Genomic DNA, 18,200 nt, shown 5'->3' with positions numbered 1-18,200 from the left:
AAAATATGTGGAGAGATCACCGTAACAAAAATAACAATGATAATGATAATAATAAAAATAATGATAATAGTAATAATAGTAATTATGATGATAATAGTAATAATAACAATAATAATAATAATGATGATAACAGCTTAAGCATAAAAAAAATATGTTGGTCACGGTCTTGGCCTCGTCCCCATAGTAATAATAATAATTATAGTTATAATAATTATAATAACTAATAATAATAATAATAATAATAATAAATATATATACATGTTAGTCTCGGTCTTGGCCTCGTCCCCTGTCTTGTCTTGCCCCGGGGACGGTCACCAAAAAGTAAACAAACATGGCGACGCTGATGACCGAGTTCGAGCAGCAGTTTGCCACGGTGACGGCGGACATAACCTCCAAGATATGCATCATAGCGTCCAGAGAGGAGGGTGAGCGGGGCTGAAGGTGTGGGCGGGGCGGGGCGGGCGTGGGCGGCCTGGGCGTGCTCACATATGGTAGGCTGAGGCGGGGCTTGGATTCAGGGCGGGGTGTTTTATGTGTGTGTGTGTGTGTGTGTGTGTGTGTACATCTTGATATGGAACAGCTGACTGGACCATGCCGGGATTCCAACCTGGGGCCACTGGGTTCAGAGGTGGACATCCCAACCACCACCACCACCAGCATTTCAGCAAGGAAAAGAAGAGGAGGAGGATAAAGATTGAGAAATGCGAGAGAAAATGAGTGAGTGCATTTACTAGAGATGTGCCCATACCGATACTAAAAATAAAGGTCGATACCGATACTGATGCTATAGTCGGTTCACCCGAGTCTGAAGTGTGCATTATTGCGCAACGGCAACCTGCAGCCACACGGCGTGTTCGATTTCGTGGATAGGTACTGTATGCAAGGCTACGCATAGTAAACAGTCGTCAGTGTCAATAATATGCAGGCAGCAATAACAAATACTGTCAATTATAGTCGATTATGAGTTGAAAATATTAGTAATGTCACAAACAGCTGTTTTGTTAATTTACAAGATCGCTGATTATGATTATTAAACAGCCTTGAAGTTGGCCAACACCGAGAAAATTAGCAGGCTTTTTATTAATAAAACAGCTATTTGCGACATTACTAATATTTTTTTAATTCAAAATTGGCCAAGCGATAATGCACACTTCAGACTTGGGTGAACCGACTATAGTTGCACATCTCTAGCATTTACCTGGTCCATGTATGTAAAGGATGAAGTGTCCAGGTAGTTGTTTACAACCTGGCTGCCACAGAGTAGGAAGTGGCCAATTTGTGCTTAGTTAGTTGTTATTTCCTGATATGTGCTTGTACTTGTTTTGCAGCGGAACAAAGAGTTCTTGTGCAGGAGGTGGAGAAGCTTGTGGAGGAGGCAAAGGAACTGGTAAGAAGGGTGTGTGTGTGTGTGTTGTGTGTGTTGTGTGTGTTTGGAGGAGGTGGAGGAATTAGTAGGAGGTATGCATGTGTATATGTGTGTCAGATACTTAAGTCCATGGAGGTAGGAATGGGGGAGAGGCCATGAGTTCCTCAGTTTGGAGCCAGTGAACTGTTCATCAGCCATATTATGGTAGGAAGAAATCTGGAGGGAATGTGGAAATAAGAGTAGCCTTCTCCGCTGTCAGCGGCAACATCGCCGCAGCACAAAGCATATCACACATAATTTTTTACCTCTGACTGTACCCGCTATACTATTTAAGCAAACTACATGAATTATTGTTTGAAAATAAAGTAATGGATATAGTTTCATGTGGTACAATCATTTTTCTAATAAGATTTAACTGTACAGAAAAATGGTGTATAAATTAGGTACTCACCCTTGTCCAGTAGGTACTCATTAATTTATAACTAAAAACTACAACAGCTAGAAGAGTCTCCGATATTTTATTCATTCAACCTCCCTTTATATGTTAGTTTATTTGTTTTTAGAACAACGATATGCATATCACTGGAAAGAGCTTGATTTGCGCTACAATGTTTAGGGATTAGATTTTCTATTTTCCATTTCATTCATCTACAATTAGTCTGTGAAAAAATAATTTAAATTAGTAGTTGCAAATTTTGCACTAACTTTTAATTAGAACTCATTCAAAATTTGCCTCCTAAATCTTTTAGAGAAAATCAAGCCCTTTCACTGATATATATATTTTTGTCATAGGATAAAATGTGTAGTCTGTTTTTAGGTTTAAGGAAAGTTTGTTTAGTTTCGCACTAATTTGGCTCTAATTCGATAACTAATTGCCCAATTCTAATGAAATTTTATGGGTACATACAGTGTAACATTTCAGTTTAATCAAGTGAAATGTATATTGTAAAGGAAAAACTTTAGTTTTAGTGAATAAGAATATAGGACTTCCTTCAAACAAAATAGCAGTTATCACTTTACAATTTGAAGTGGGAGATAAGTATTTCCTTTATAGAAGTAGTAAATGCAAATCCATGAACCCCTGCACTCTGGATTTGGGGTTCTAGTACCTACTGGACAACATGCACTGCGTACCTACTGGACAGCCAGTGGGGTAAGTTTGATGAGGTGGCACACAGACAGTTTTCACAGGACAGTGCTTCTTGTTCTCATATGCCATAGAGCTTGAGTTGTATTGCTGTGGATTGTGTCTCTCTAGCAGTCATTTGAAACCTACTGGTCAAGTCTTGATTTCCTTGTCCAGTAGTTTATAGATATGTACTGGAATAAAACCAACACCTATTTCTTGAAGTTTACCCTCCCAAATCAACCTGCAAAAGGAAAAGAAAAAAAATACACGGAAACAAGGCAGACAACAAAAATCCTTAGCATTATTTCCTAATTGCATTCTTTTAGGGTACATAGTTTTTATGATATACATGTTATTTGTGGGATACTTCTGTATATGATGGAGGGATGGTTGAAGTATAATATGATATGAAGTTTGTTGATTTTGCTTTGGTCTTTTTGTGGGGACATTTTGGACCACTACTGGTTACCTTACCCTATTTACCGTAAACAATAAGACCTAACAAATCTATCAAAACTAATCAAATACAACCTAACTATATCTAATCTAATATAACCTGATCTGGTTCCCATGCTGTCAAAATACAGTGAACGATATCTAGACTGCACTCATAGACTATATACATCAGTGTCTCAAGTTTCTTTAGTTTTCTGGAAGCTAGTAGAGCCTAGTTACTGCACAGCATTCAGAGAAATAATTTATAACACATAATACAGCATTAACCTTATAGAAGAAGGCTACCTTTATTTCCATAGCTGAATCTGTTGGGGAGGCGGTGGCTATGTGGTTAGCATGCTGGCGCCGCATCCAGGAGATCCAGGAGGGACGCAGGTTTGAATCCTGGCCGTCACATAGCTGGGATTTTTCAGTCACCGCCGAGTGGCCTAAGACTACCCACATGCTGCCCTGAAGACCACCCATCATCCCGGACTCTAGATTACCTCGCCAAAGAGAGGCTCAAAGATGAGCTCCAGGGGGCAGTATGAGCCAAAACAGGATGGCGCCACTATAAACACTCGCCTGCACCACAACTGGCTGGGCCGACCATCGGGCCCCACTAGTGAAAAAGCCTAACAACGCAATAGGCCGCGACATAAGAAAAAAAAATAGCTCAAATGACCCCAGTTTGAGATTTCAAAAAGGTGTGGACCTATCCACGGAAGTAGGATGGCATAGGAAGATAGGAGGAGGTACTGCTAAGAGCATGCGTGCTCTGCCTTGCCTTCTATCAAAATCTGGTGGTGAGATTGACAAAACTCAGATAATACTGAGGAAGAGGCAACTGGCATGATTCATGGCCTCTCCACCCTTCCTACCTCAATGGTTAAGGCTGAGATTAAGTGACAGAGAGAGAGAGAGAGAGAGAGAGAGAGAGAGAGAGAGAGAGAGAGAGAAACTAGACAGACAGAAAATATATAAAACAAAGGAACATGCATACATACACACAAAAAAAAATTAAAGCAAACAAAAAAAATACAAACCTCTTGAAAAAAAAAAGTCATCATCTTCGCTTTTATCCACACCAGCTGGAGCGGATGGAGTTGGAGGTGAGGGACGCTGATCCGCCAGTTCGTGAACGGCTGCGTGGACACATCCGGGGGTACCAGGTGGAGCTGAGCCGCCTGGAGGGGGAGTGTGGGCGGGTGAGAGCTTCATCCATGGCATCAGGTAAGTGTGGAGTGAGGTGGAATGAGTGGGAGCGGATATGCGTGGAGTTAGGTAGTTTGGGTGAGAGCTGACAGGAAGTGGAAAGGGTGAGGATGATGTGCATGGATGTGGAGAGTGAGTCAGGAGTAGTGGTGTAAAGTTAGAGGTAGTGGAAGAGGGAGTGGTGTAGAGTTAGAGGTAGTGGAAAAGTGTATGTTGGAAGAGGAAGTGAAGGGGTGTGTGTAAGGAGAGGTAGTGGAACAGTGTGTGAAGAGAGGGTGTGGTGTAGAGTTAGAGGTAGTGGAAGAGTGTATGTGGGAAGAGGGAATGTTGTAGAAATAGTGGAGTGTGTGTAAGGAGAGGGTGTGGCGTAGAGTTAGAGGTAGTGGAAGAGTGTATGTGGGAAGAGGGAATAGTGTAGAAGTTGTGGAGTGTGTTTAAGGAGAGGGTGTGGCGTAGAGTTAGAGGTAGTGAAAGAGGGAATAGTGTAGAAATAGTGGAGTGTGTGTAAGGAGAGGGTGTGGCATAGAGTTAGAGGTAGTGAAAGAGGGAATAGTGTAGAAATAGTGGAGTGTGTGTAAGGAGAGGGGAGTGTTTTAGAGTTAGAGTGAAAGTGATTTGTCTCATCAGTAAAAAAGAAGGCACACTTACACATGGATCAGCTAAAGCACATGTGATGAAAACTGACTAAGTGAAATACAGTCATCCCTCAAATAGTACAGTTTCCAATAGTTCAGTTTCGGTTTTATGCGGATTGTCATGGAAGATCTTTTTAGGATTTTTAAATTTCCTGCCCATCGGGAAATTCAAAAATCCTAAAAAAATCTTCTATGAAAATCCACATAAAACTGAAACCGTACTATTTGAGGGATGACTGTATTATTATTACTATTGTTATCATTATCATACACCTACACCCACACACAGGAGGTAGTGCAAGAGAGTTGAGCAAGAAAAGTATTGTTGTTATTACTACTATTATTACTGCTATTACCATTATTATTATTACTACCGTCATACACCTGCACCCACATAGGAACCAGTGCAAGAGATGAGCTGCTGGGTGGTGGCACTGGGGCGGGGCTGAGTGTCGGGGAGGAGCAGACACAGGCACTGCTGGACAACACGGAGACGCTGGAGCGCACATCGTCCCGTCTCACCCAGGGGCACAAAATTGCACTGGAGACGGAGCACATCGGGGCCCAGATCCTGAACGACCTCCACAGCCAGCGCCAGACCATCTCCCACTCGCGGCAGAGGGTGAGTGTGGATGCAAGGAGTCCGTGTTAGCTTAGTATTTATAGATGACTCATGATATTGGCAGGGTTATATGCTGACACCCCACACACAAGTAAGGTGACTCTGCAAATAGACCAAACTTACCCCAAATTTTTTAGATGAGAGTGGACAGAAAAGTTAGTTAATGGGTACCTGGGGAGACTGTGGTAACTTGGATTATTCACCTGTTTTACACACCTGGTTTGGGCCATCCATTCCCTAAAACATGACAAGGATATATTAGTAGTAAATGATCTCACACTGACCCAAGACTCAAGGCCCAATGGTATGGAGATGAGCACCGAGGCCACAAGCAGCTATAGCGTATACCCCCAACAGTGGCTTTACCTTTTTCACTACGCACCTCATATGGCATTCTCATGAAGCAGGGGTGCCGGTGGTGGGGAGGACTAGGAGGAATTTTTCCGTATCCATCTTCTGAGGAGGCACGAGATTTTGCACGAGAAGATAGTTTCCTGATTATGTGCACTTCCCTTCACCATTTCAAATAGTTCGTTTGGGCGTTCGATTCCGCGGGTCCTTTCCTGCCCTCTGCTCAACCACACAGTCCCAATGCCTATTTTTCCCTCTCATACGTTACCTATAGCTAACATATGAGAGGAAGGGATAGGTGTTGGGGACCGTGTAGCATAGCAGAGGGGAGGAAAGGACCCACGGAACTGAACACCCAAACGGACTATCGGAAATGGTTTGCCTATAACACCTTCGCCCGTGACCTCTCCCTCCAACCCTCTCTCTCTCTCTCTCCCCAACACAGCTACGGGAGGCAGACAGCGACCTGGACCAGAGCTCTCGAGTCCTGGGGTCCATGCTCCGAAGAACACTGCAGAATAGGTTTGTGTTGTATGTGGTGGTGGGAGCTGTGGTGGTGGTCATCCTCATCGCGATATATGTCGAGGTCACCCGCCACTAGAGAGCGAGAGAGAGAAAGTGAGAGAGTTTTGTATATATATATTTTTGATAACTTTTTCCTTTTTTTCTTTATCATGTGTCATTTTCCTTCCCCGGGTTATGTATATTTTCTTCTATTTTGATATATAATTTTGCTTTATCTTCTATTTTGTGTCAGTTTCCGCTTCCATCCTTCTCCTTGCTTTCCTTTTTTGTATTCCATTTCTTTTTTTTCTTTCTTGCCTTTTCTTTATTATTATTATTATTATTTTTATTATTACTGTTATTGTTACTCTAATTAATCCCCAAATCTTCCATCATCACCATCATCATCATCATTGCCATCATCAGAGAGAGAGAGAGAGAGAGAGAGAGAATGTGTGTGGGTGTTCAGAAGTTATCCATGAGTCATCAAAGTCGTATTAACCTTGTGTGTGTGTGTGTGTGTGTGTGTGTGTGTGTGTGTGTGTGTGTGTGTGTGTGTGTGTTTATCTATCCTTCAGTTTGTCTGTATGTCGATCTCCTCCTCTTCATTAGTTACTTGTTGTTGTTGTTGTTTGTGTTTTCTTGTTCATCCTGTTTTGTGCTTCTTTCTCCTCGGTCTTGTTTTCTTCACTGTTTGTTTGTTTGTTTGTTTCTAGTTGTCGTACGTGTCAAGAATTCTTCATGATTGGTTTTGTTTTGTTTTTGTTGATTTTTTCTGTTCAAGTTTTCTTTTTCATCTTTACACTTTTTTTTTTTTTTTTTTTTTTTTTCATATTCTTCCTCTTGTTTCTCTTTATTTCTTGTTTTTTTATGGGTTTTTTTAGATTATTTTTTGATGTTTAGTTTTCAAGTTTTCTTTTTTAATCTTTACACACACTAATTTTTTTTTATTCAATCTCTTTATTTCTCATTATTATTTTTTTTGGTCTATTTGTGTACTGATTATTTTTTTTTATGTTTAGTTTTCAAGTTTTCTTTTTCTTTTATCCCACTTCTTGTTTTCTTGTCTTTCATTCAGCATTTTTTTATTTATGTTTCTTTTGTTCTCAGTTTTCTTTCCCGTCTTTGGTTAATTTTTTTTTCCCAGTTTCAACTTATTTTCCCCTGTCATGTTTCTAGGTTCAGATTCCGTTTATTTCTCATTCACTTTTCATAGCTTCATAACTCACTTACCCTTTGTGCCATCATATATAAACCCATACAAGTCATATTATATTTCATCATACAAATGCATTATATATTGGGTTTTACATATGTCTGAATTTCATGATATGGTTGAGTGTTGTCATTTTCATTGTAGCATATCATTCACCCAGTCTTGTTATGGTGTATTATCCCAGCGACTGACGGAACACTGCCCACCATATGTCATCAACTTCATCACATCATTTCCTTTGGTTATGTTTTTGCCTCTTCAGTCATTCATTAATACAGTTAACCCTCGATACAATGGACCCGCTTATAACGGATTTCGGATATAACGGACAGTAAAAAAACTATATACAGTCATCCCTCAAATAGTACGGTTTCCAATAGTTCGGTTTCAGTTTTATACGGATTGTCACGGAAGATCTTTTAGGATTTTTAAATTTCCTGCTCGTCGTGAAATTTTAAAATCCTAAAAAATCTTCTTAGAAAATCCACATAAAACCAAAACCGAACTATTGGAAACCGTTCTATGTGAGGGATGACTGTACTGTACTTATGTTTATTAGGTTCGTTGGTATTATTATATGTATTTTTAAATTTCCGCTGCTTATAATGGACTTTCGGCATTAACGGACTAAGTTTTCCCCCCCAATTAGTCCATTATATCAAGGGTTTACTGTATTTAGCTTTGAGTCATGTCATAGTCGAGCATTTCCATCACGTTATTTAACCTAATCTTTAGTCGTACTTGCTTTATATATATTTAACCTACTTTTGATTATGTGACTGACCATGCCTGTTCAGTCCGATCTAACCTCACCATAGTTATAGTATATTCCGAACCTAATCTCATAATGTTCGTAGTGTTATTTCGTTGGTTATGTTGTCTAATCAAGTCATCTCAGTAACCTCTAAGTCAATTTCCCAATCCTGTCCCTTTAAATAACATATCAACCCCCCCCACACACACACACACACACCTCCCTCCCTTTCCTAATCCCTAACCTAATCTTTAGTCGTACTTGCTTTATTTATGTCTAACCATCTTTTTATTATGTGACTGACCATGCCTGTTCACTCTTTAACCTCACCATATTAATAGTATATTCCGAACCTAATCTCATAATGTTTGTAGTTTTATTTAGTTGGTTATGTTTTCTAATAAAGTCATCTCAGTAACCTCAAGTCAGTGTCTCAATCCTGTCCCTTTAAATAACATATCAAACCCCCCCCACACACACTCGCACACACACACCTCCCTCCCTTTCCTAATCCCTTTCCGTATGTTTATGAGTCACTTATATGTTCAATCTATTTATGGCTATTTGTGTTATGGTACCACATTAGCTTACAACTGTTACTGTGTTTGGGTTTATCATGTCGAATTAAAGGCTGATGGAGAGATATTAGAGTACTTTCCATTCTACCTTCAGTGTTAAGGATAAGAAGGGAGGAAGGGAGGAGGTGAACGGAAGAAGAGAGAAACAGGAGAAAGAAGGGAAGAAGATAAGGAAGAAAGGGAGGAAGAAGAGGAAAACAGAAGGGAGGAAGGGAGAAACAGAAGAAAGAAGGGAGGAGGTGAAGGGAAGAAGAGAGGAACGGGAGAAAGAAGGGAAGAAGAGGAAAACAGAAGGGAAGAAGGGATGAACAGAAGAAAGAAGGGAGGAGGAAGAGAAGGAAGAAAGGGAGGAAAAGAAAACAGAATGGAAGAAGGAACAGAAGAAAGAAGGGAGGAACAGAAGAAAGAAGGGAGGAAGAGAAGGAGAGAAGGGAGGAGGAAGAAAAGGAAGAAAGGGAGGAAAAGAAAACAGAATGGAAGAAGGGAGGAACAGAAGAAAGAAGGGAGGAAGAGAAGGAGAGAAGGGAAGACGGAAGAGCCAGAAGAAAGAAGGGAGGAACAGAAGTGAGGAAGAGAGAGGAAAAAGAAAAAGGGAGGAACAAGAAAGAAGAGAGGAGCAAAAGAAGGAAGAAAAGGGAAGAAGAAACGAAGGAAAGGAGGAAGAGAATGAAGGAATGAAGAAACAAGGAAATAATGAAGAAACAAGAGAAGAATGAAAGAATGAAGAAACAAGGAAATAAGAAAGAGAAGGGAAGGAAGAAGAGAATGAAAGAATGAAGAAAGAAAAGGAAATAATGAAGAAACAAGGAAAGAAAGAAGAAAGAATGAAATGATAAAGAAACAAGGAAGGAAAGAAGAAAGAAAAGGGAAGGAGAGAGAGAATGAAAGAATGAAGAAACAACGAAGGAAAGAAGGGAAGAAGGAAGAGAATGAAAGAATGAAGAAACAACGAAGGAAAGAAGGGAAGAAGGAAGAGAATGAAAGAATGAAGAAACAACGAAGGAAAGAAGGGAAGAAGGAAGAGAATGAAAGAATGAAGAAACAACGAAGGAAAGAAGGAAGAGAAGGGAAGGAGGAAGAGAATGAAAGAATGAAGAAACAGAAAAGAATAAGGAAAGAAGGAAGGAGGAAAAGAAAATGAGAAAAATTGTACCTCTGCCTCGAGACTTGGCAACACTGCAGTAATGGCGGGCGGGAGGAAAGTGACCAACCCGCACTGAATCTTCATTTCGTGTTTTCCCGCCGTTGAGGAAGACCAGCAAGTACCCGCGCCTCCTGAAGGAAGAAATAGGACTCCTGCTACGGCTAGGGATGATATAGAGGTGAGTTAAGGCCGGAAAATAGGCGTAATGGGCGGTAAAAAAAAAAGGGGGCGGGGCTCGGCAGGCTGTCATGTTTACGTTTGTGGAATGAAAGAAAAAAATATATATAAAGAATGAATGAAGGGAAAGACGGAAGGAAGGGGTGAAATGAATGAAAGGGAAAAGGAAGGGAGGGAAAATAAGGTGGAAAAAAATGTGTGTGGGAAACTAATCAAACAGCAGGGAAGTGTAACCGTCAGGGGCTATTATGCATTTTATGACTGGGTTGGCTATTATGTATTTTATGATTGGGTTCAACTCTACCTCTACTGTTCTTGAGGTCAAAACAAGCGTGGAAATAGCAAGGAAATGTGGTGCAAATTATTTTTTTTATTTGTCATACTACAGGAGGGGTGTTGAGGGGCAGTGAAGCCCCTGTTAGTGATGTTAGGTTGGTTTAATTAGATTTTATAAACAATCATGATTAGTTTTGCTGTGTAGTAGCTTTAAGGGGGCGAGTGTGAGAGGGAAAACTAGCCACAGTCACAAAATGCATATGTGATATTCAGTAAAGGGAAGAAGTTTGATGCAGAATTCAACACTGGACAGTGTCAGGTCCGTAATCAGGGAGTGGGCGGTGGACAGGGGCAGGGGCTGGAGGTTCAGGGGTTGATCTCTTTAAAAACCCACACCTGAACACCCAGAGTTGCACTCTGGTGTTCGATACATTTTGGATTATTTGTTTAGCAGAACTAGGCAGTTTATTTCAGAGGTGCAGACCATTCATTTCAGGGCAAAATGTGATGACATATCCAGAATTGTCATGGTCGCAGCAGGGCGTGTAGATGCCTCTTACACTATATTTTCCTTTTTTTCCTCAGCTTCAGTGGGCAGAGGGGTGACTTACCTATTTTTCAATCCCACTTTGTAAAGTGAATATGACATTGCAGGCCCATAATTTTGGCAATTTTTTTTTTTTTGGGGGGGGGGAGGGGTAGAGGGGAAGAGGGCATCATCATGTTAAGGCTGTAACCTTCATTACTAAAGTTGTTATTTTCCAGTAAGTATGAACAGTATAGTAAAGGACTTGTGATATAATTTTTCAAAACTTAAAAAATGATAATATTGCAGGTTTAGATTGGAGCCCTCCTGAACATGAACATGTCTTCTAGATTTTGGTAATGGGGTGGTTTGGGCTGCCGCTGGATGCTTTGGGCTGCTCTGCTCTCCACAGCTGTGTGTTTCATCACCACTTTCACACTTGTTTTGATCTCTATGCTCATCCTTGCCTGAGAACACCTGAATAGTTGGTTGATGTGAGGCAGGTGATATCTCAATATTGACTCCCATATGTTGCTTACTTCACTTCAGCAGGGACTGCCACAAATAGCTACTGACTGGACACAAACACAGTATTTTTCTGTCCCCTGAGGGACACCACTGTTGATAGGTGTAAGGGAAGAACAGTGACAGTCTACTACAGCAGTGATAGATCGGTCAGAGAGGAAACTGGAGATAAAGGTACAGATAGAAGGATAAACTGTAGGAGAGTAGTTTGGAAAGCAAAGATTTGTGCCAGATCCTATCAAAGGCTTTTGATATGTCTAACGCGATAGCAAGAGTTTCACCGAAACAGCCAAGAGAGGATGACCAAGAGCCACTTAGGAAAGCAAGAAGATCGTCAATAGAACGCCCCTTGTGGAACCCATACTAGCGATTAGAAAGGTCAGAAGTGGATGGATGCTTAAGAAACTTCCAGTTAAGGATTTATTCAAAAGCTTTAGATAGACAGGAAAGTAAAGCTATAGGGCGGTAGTTTGAAGGATTGGAATGGTCACCCTTCTTAGGCACAGGCTGTATGAAGGCATACTTCCAGCAGGAAGGAAAGGTAGATGTTGACAGGCAGAGGCGAAAGAGTTTGACCAGGCAGGGTGTCAGCACGGAAGCACAGGTTGAGGCACTCCATCAGGTCCATAGCCTTCCGAGCTGAAGCAAAATGCCAGAAGCATCGCCTTTTTGGTGGGTCCAGAGGCTGTACAGGAGCAATAGGACAGGATACAGAAATGAGGTTGTGATCGGAGGAGCCCAACGGAGAGAACAGTTTGACAGTAAGCAGAAGGGTTAGAGGTAAGGAAGATGTCTAGTATTTTGGGCCTGTCTCCAAGATAGTCGGGAATATGTGTATGGTGCTGAACCAACTGCTCTAGATCGTTGAGGAGAGCAAAGTTTAAGACTTGTTCACCAGGTTGGTCAGTGAAAGAGGATGAAAGCCAAAGCTGTTGGTGAACATTGAAATCTCCTAAGATGGAGATTTCAGCGAAGAGAGAGTGGGTCAAGATGTGCTCCACTTTAGAGTTCAAGTAGTCAAAGAATTTTTACATAGTTAGTAGAGTTAGATGAGAGATAAACAGCACAGATATATTTAGTGATAGAATGACAATGAAGTCTTAGCCAGATAGTGGAAAATTCAGAAATGAAGGTCGTGGGCACGAGAATAAGTGATGTCGTTGCACCAGAACAGGCTGGGCCGACCTTCAGGACCCACCGTGAAGAAGCCTTGAACCGACCATCAGGATCCACCGTGAAGAAGCCTACCGGCGCAATAGGCTGCGACATAAAAAAAATATATATATATATCCAGCTTTGGATTGAAATTTAAGATAGAGATAGTAGGAGGGAACAGAGTAGAGATTGCTGTCAGTTGCCTCAGAAACCTGTGTTTCGGTGAGGTTTAGAGGAGAGATGGTGTTCCACAGAATGAAAATTGAACGAAGACTGCGAGTGTTGCAGAAATTGATAAGAAAGAGGTTTGAGGAGTTATCCAGACACCTCTCAAGTCGGCAGCCAGAAGGGGATTGTCACCAGTCTTATCGCGGGTGTGTCTGCAGACTGAGGAGCTTCAGCAGTGCCTGTGTTTAGTGGGTCACTGCAGCTGTTCTTTGTTCAGGAAGGACAAATAAAAGTAAAGGTTCAAGGAACATTGTATATTTGTATATTATCTAAAAAATTCAAAAGTAAAACTTTTGCTCAGACAACAAACCTAATCATATAAATCAAAAGACAAGAAAAAGAACAAAACACACACTTGAAGCAACACTCAAGACATGTCAAGAATGGTGAGGAAAAGTACGTACAAACACGTTACTAACGGAGTTGTGAACAAAGCGTGTGAACGAGAGGAAGGCGGCAGCGGTGCGTCACCCCGGGCTGGGCACACCCACCCCTGCCGCCACCACCGCTGCTGCTGCCCCCACGCACCGACTAGTGGTGGTGGTGGTGGTGGCTGTGGCAACTCAGGGAAAACCTCATCCCAGCAGAGCAACTGTGGCTTGTGAGGGAACAATGACAGGAAGCTCTTCATGTCCATTACAGCGTGTGGATGTAATGCTGCTCTCTTTGGGTCTCTCTCTCTCTCTCTCTCTCTCTCTCTCACACACACACACACACACACCAGCCTCTGGTCATTCTTACTCTTGCTTTAAGAGCCTTAAAGCCACCCTTAAGCTGCTTGTCTGCCACTCCTTGCCAGTACAGTTGACCCAAGAGATGCAGTTTACTTCCTATACATTTTGCTTTTACCTTATCAGATTATGCAGCACCGTGTAACCTTGCTTTGGCAAATACTAAATGCTCCAGGCTGTTTGAAGTTATATTACAGACTGTTCATGCCATGGTCCTTTGCCCCTTGCTGGGAGTGAGGTTTTGCTGTAGTAATGGTAGTCAAGTGATAGTCAAGAAGCGGCTGGTGCAGACACACCGCCAGACTCATACACACTCATTAAGTACACTTCTGTCTCTCTGCCTGTCACCTTGCCATCCGCCAGTGCGTACAGCAACTTACACGAGGCTGGGTTGATTAGTCAGTCATATGAACAACTTGAGTGACTGACTGGCCGGTGCAGGACATCACACGTAATAAATTGACTTGGAGAATCCGAAAGTCTCCATCGCCCTGTTTGTCTGTCTTGGGGTGGTGGAGGTTGGCTAAGTCTCTGAGCATTTGATGACTGGATGAGAGAAGCACTGTGGTGGTGGTGGTGGTGGAGGCAGTGGGGAAGGCTTTCCACAGCCAGTATTTTTTTGTTCCTTTGCTAGATTGTTTTGGTGTCCTCCCACTGCTGCGAAAATACCACCACCTGCTGCTGCCACGACTACTACTACAACTACCACTACAACTATATTGTTTTCTTGAGGCATCACAGAATTGATTTGTGTCCATCTGTCTGTGCTTGAGTGTGTGTGTGTGTATCACTGTCATCTATCACATGCGCACAAACACACACACACACACTCAAACACTTCTACATAGCTGGAGGAATGCAACAGTCAGTCACGGCGTACTGAACGTATAACTATCTCTCCTTGGCTCACAGCATCACCCATGGAATGCAGTCACGGGATGTGTGGCAAAAATATGTTCATACAAGAAATGCACAGGCAACACACATTGTAGATTGATGCATATGCTGAAGCACGCACACACACACAGTCGTTTGGGAGAAAACCCAAGACACTGTTGTAGCTGTAGTAATCATGACATTTCTCCGTTTTTTTTTTCTTTATGTGCAAACTTTTTCTTTTAATGGACACAAACACGCTTCCTCCATTACATTAATTTTCTTTTCTCAACACAGGCAGGAAGGAACGAAGGAAACTAAACACAGCTGGCGATGCTCCGGCCACTTAAAAGGTTCCATCCTGGGCACTTGATTCTCACACAGCAGATCCTTATGTCTCTCCGCACTGACAGACGACACGGCCGCCCACCCAGCAGCACACAGCAGTAAGTGACCTTCACCCCCACCCACCCCCAGCACTGACAGAATGTTGCTGGCCTGTCATGACCTGGGTAGTGTTGGTGCATCCACACTCCACTAATGAGATGCCCTCTGCACCTATTCATACCTTTAACCCCTTGAATGCGGATTTCCTACAGTTAGACCTCACCAAGCTACTGGAATGGAGCAAAAAGTGGCTGCTACAATTCAATGAAGAAAAATGTAAAGTCCTGCACCATGGGAGGGGATATCCAGCACACCAATACCACATGGGAAACAGTCCACTATCCACCACAGAGGCAGAGAAAGACCTGGGAGTATAATGTTACCAGGCTACCAGGGAAGGCCAAATCTGTGCCAATCGCAGCGGACAGGTTAACACTATTATGAAGTATGTATTGTATTTGATAAGTTGAGTGCTGAAGTATCGTGATGGGCAGTTCTTAAAGATAATAACATCCCTCTAAGACCCACTACTGTTTACCCCTAATGATGGTTTGTTTGTTTTATGGTTCCCTTAGATTTTGAGAAATGAACTTTGTTGTAGTTTAATTAAGACTGAATGCCCTTCTTGACATCACATCACAGAAAACTCTTAGGCAATGAAGGCTGGCACACTGTCATGGGAAGTGGTCCAAAAGAAGAAAGCTCATATAACCTTGGGGTTAAACACTGCCTCTCTGGCCAAGGAGTTATATATACAAACTCAAATTTCAGCAGAGTTATTACAAATTTACATCCCAAAGCACGACACTTTCACTAAGTCACTCGTGCACCTCAAACTATCATGATTACTGCCTCGGAACAATGACTCAATAGAACACAAGATACCAGTGTGGCACAGACTGTCCAATAGCCCCTCAATCCCCACTTGTCGGAGGTGAAGGTCACTTTGAACCAAGGGTGTTGCTGTCAGGGTGTGTGTGTCAGCTGCTGTGGGATACCAGTAACTCAAGCTATGTACACACACACACACACACAGTCTATCACATATCCAGTATCCTAAAAAAAGAAGTACTGTATATCATCTTGGTTTGTGGGCAACATACAAATGGCTATGCACCTAAAACATATCTTTGGGAATTGTCAGACTGTTACAATATGCGGCTTGCCCTTTGTCCTGTACATCATCATCATCATCATCCTCTATATATACACACTAATTAAAGCACCTCCCACTCTCTTTAAATGGATGTACAAGTTACACTTCAAAGAGCAAAACACTTAAAAGGATTACACAGCGAGTCCTTTACATTACCTTAAGTCCTTTAGGGAACTCCACTACAGCGCTGACCCAGAATTCTGCCGTGACATAAGTACATCTTCACGTCCCTCTCTACCCTGGACCGAAGAGCGTGTTTGTTTGATTCCGTGACTGAGGAGGGCGGCAGAATCCTGGGTCAGGTTGCATAATAACAATAATAAAACACACAAGACTCGTGAAAGAAGAACACTATCGTACTTGTATCAAACATGGACTCTTTTTCCGTATTGGCGACAACTCATTGTCATCCTTTTTGTATCACACGACAGAGCGAAGAGAGGCCTGTGCGGGAGTCACCAACTGAACTGCCGTATTGTCTCTCCACGCACAGGATGCCACACGGGAGAAAGGGGACTGTGCATGCATGAGGAAAAGGAGCAAGGACTGAGGGCTTGGTGCAGGGAGTGGAAACATTATACCAAGAAGAAAGGAATAAGTCTTGTAAATGAAAGAGTGAGGGGTGAAGATTAGGACAAGTAGAGGATGTCACATGGACCAAAGGGGACTGTGCATGCAAGAGGAAGTAGGCGCAAGGACTGAGGGTTTGGTAGAGAGAGTGGAAACATTATACCAAGAAAGGAAGGAAGGAATTAGTCTTGGGAAACATGAGTGAGGAATTAGGCAACAAAACAGGTGTGAAGTAAACTGTGTAATGAGAAGAATATAGCCGAGAGTATAGGTGAAGAGAGTAATGAAAAGAATCTGGCAACAGTGAAGGAAAGTGTGAGGGGTATTAGCCAACAGTACAGGTGAAGAGAGTACAGTAAAGAATCTGGCAACAGTACAGGTGTGGGGGAATTAAAGTACATCAGCCACTACTCACAAGACAACCACTTCAGTCACTAACCCACTCACTGCTCCCCAAGACTCTAACAACGCTATGCTCCGCTCTGACCTGACGAATAACCCCCACCAAAGCCAGCCCTCCAATCTCTACTGACTCCACCACACCGCTAGGCTCACTCTAACCAAACAAAGAACCCCCACCAAATCCAGCCCTGCAACCTCTTTCTACTGACTCTGCAACACCGCTAGGCTCTGTTCTAATATGAAAGTCCTACCGTTGCCACTCCTGAGATTTGAGATTTCACAGCATCTAGCAATCACATGTGGCTGGAGTTAACGAGGAGACGTGCCCGTGGACTGGTGAAGGCTATATGGATGGGAAGGGTCATGGATACCACCCCTAAGATCTGAGATTTCACGGCATCTAGCAATCCTGTTTAGCTGGAGTTAGCGAGATGTGTTTGTGGGTTGGCGGAGGGTATGAGATGAACGGAAAAGGTCACAGATACCACTCTAGAGATTTCACGGTATCTTCCGATCATATGTGGCCAGTTAGTGAGATGTGCTTGTGGGTTGGCGAAGGGTATAAGATGAATGCTGAAGCCAGATCTACTATACTGTGACTGACTGTGGTGTGGGTGACTGTGTGTAGTGGTGTTAGTATGTTGTGTAGTGGTAATGGTGATGTTGTGAAGTTTAGATGCAGTGTACATGAGACTGAGAGGTGGTGTGGTGATGCATGACTGGAAGAAAAAAATAAAGAGTAGGAGGAAGAAACTGAAAAAAGGAAAGAAGGAAGGAAGGTCACAGATACCATTCAGAAGATTAAAGATTTCACAGTATCTTCCAATCCTGTGTGGCCAGTTAGTGAGATGTGCGTGTGGGTTGGCGAAGGGTACGAGATGAACGGGAAGGGTTACAGATACCACTCGGAAGATTAAAGATCATGCGTGGCCAGTTAGTGAGATGTGCTTGTGGATTAGTGATTGGTATGTGCTGAATGGGAAGGGATTATTTGTAGCGTTAAAGTGAACACAGCTTCTTTTTGTTAACGTCCTCATTTTCCCTTGTGGGTTTGGATGTTAATATGAACAGAGCATACATAACTAACTGCCTGGTGCTTCCTCCCCTCACTGCTGAATGGTATGTACAATAACCTTATTTACATACTGACCACTTGTTATAAAGCTGGTGGGATTGTGGGATTGCCTTTCCTCTCACTATTCAATGTTATAAAGCTAATGGGCTTGTGACGGCTTCTGTTTT

General features: G+C 42.4%; 2 protein-coding genes across 4 annotated transcripts; one reads left to right on the top strand and one right to left on the bottom strand.

The window, feature by feature from the left end:
• The first annotated feature begins 295 nt into the window (after window positions 1-295).
• Window positions 296-18,062, top strand: LOC126984696 (vesicle transport through interaction with t-SNAREs homolog 1A-like). 3 transcript variants are annotated; one of them, XR_007737464.1, is made up of 7 exons: window positions 296-425; window positions 1,329-1,387; window positions 4,022-4,163; window positions 5,179-5,402; window positions 6,199-6,275; window positions 14,741-14,889; window positions 16,418-18,062. XR_007737464.1 is itself a non-coding variant. In XM_050838591.1 (6 exons), exons 1-6 carry the CDS (start codon window positions 332-334, stop codon window positions 14,814-14,816), a joined length of 672 nt encoding a protein of 223 aa, XP_050694548.1. In that variant the 5' UTR covers window positions 296-331; the 3' UTR covers window positions 14,817-18,062. The 3 variants fall into 3 exon arrangements, 2 of the variants coding, with proteins under 2 accessions (XP_050694548.1, XP_050694547.1); XM_050838591.1 differs by having other exon boundaries at window positions 14,741-18,062; XM_050838590.1 differs by lacking the exons at window positions 14,741-14,889; window positions 16,418-18,062 and having other exon boundaries at window positions 6,199-8,872.
• On the bottom strand, window positions 7,088-10,124 carry LOC126984695 (uncharacterized). The gene is made up of 2 exons (XM_050838589.1): window positions 8,581-10,124; window positions 7,088-8,309 (listed from the first exon to the last, which is right to left on the bottom strand). Exon 1 carries the CDS (start codon window positions 10,031-10,033, stop codon window positions 8,873-8,875), a length of 1,161 nt encoding a protein of 386 aa, XP_050694546.1. The 5' UTR covers window positions 10,034-10,124; the 3' UTR covers window positions 7,088-8,309; window positions 8,581-8,872.
• Window positions 18,063-18,200: the final 138 nt, after the last annotated feature.

The sequence above is a fragment of the Eriocheir sinensis genome, chromosome 57, assembly GCF_024679095.1.
Source record: "Eriocheir sinensis breed Jianghai 21 chromosome 57, ASM2467909v1, whole genome shotgun sequence".
In the NCBI taxonomy this organism is placed as follows: Eukaryota; Metazoa; Arthropoda; class Malacostraca; order Decapoda; family Varunidae; genus Eriocheir; species Eriocheir sinensis.
The sequence above is the reverse complement of the archived record's forward strand: the minus strand, read 5'-3'. Positions and strand labels throughout refer to the sequence as shown.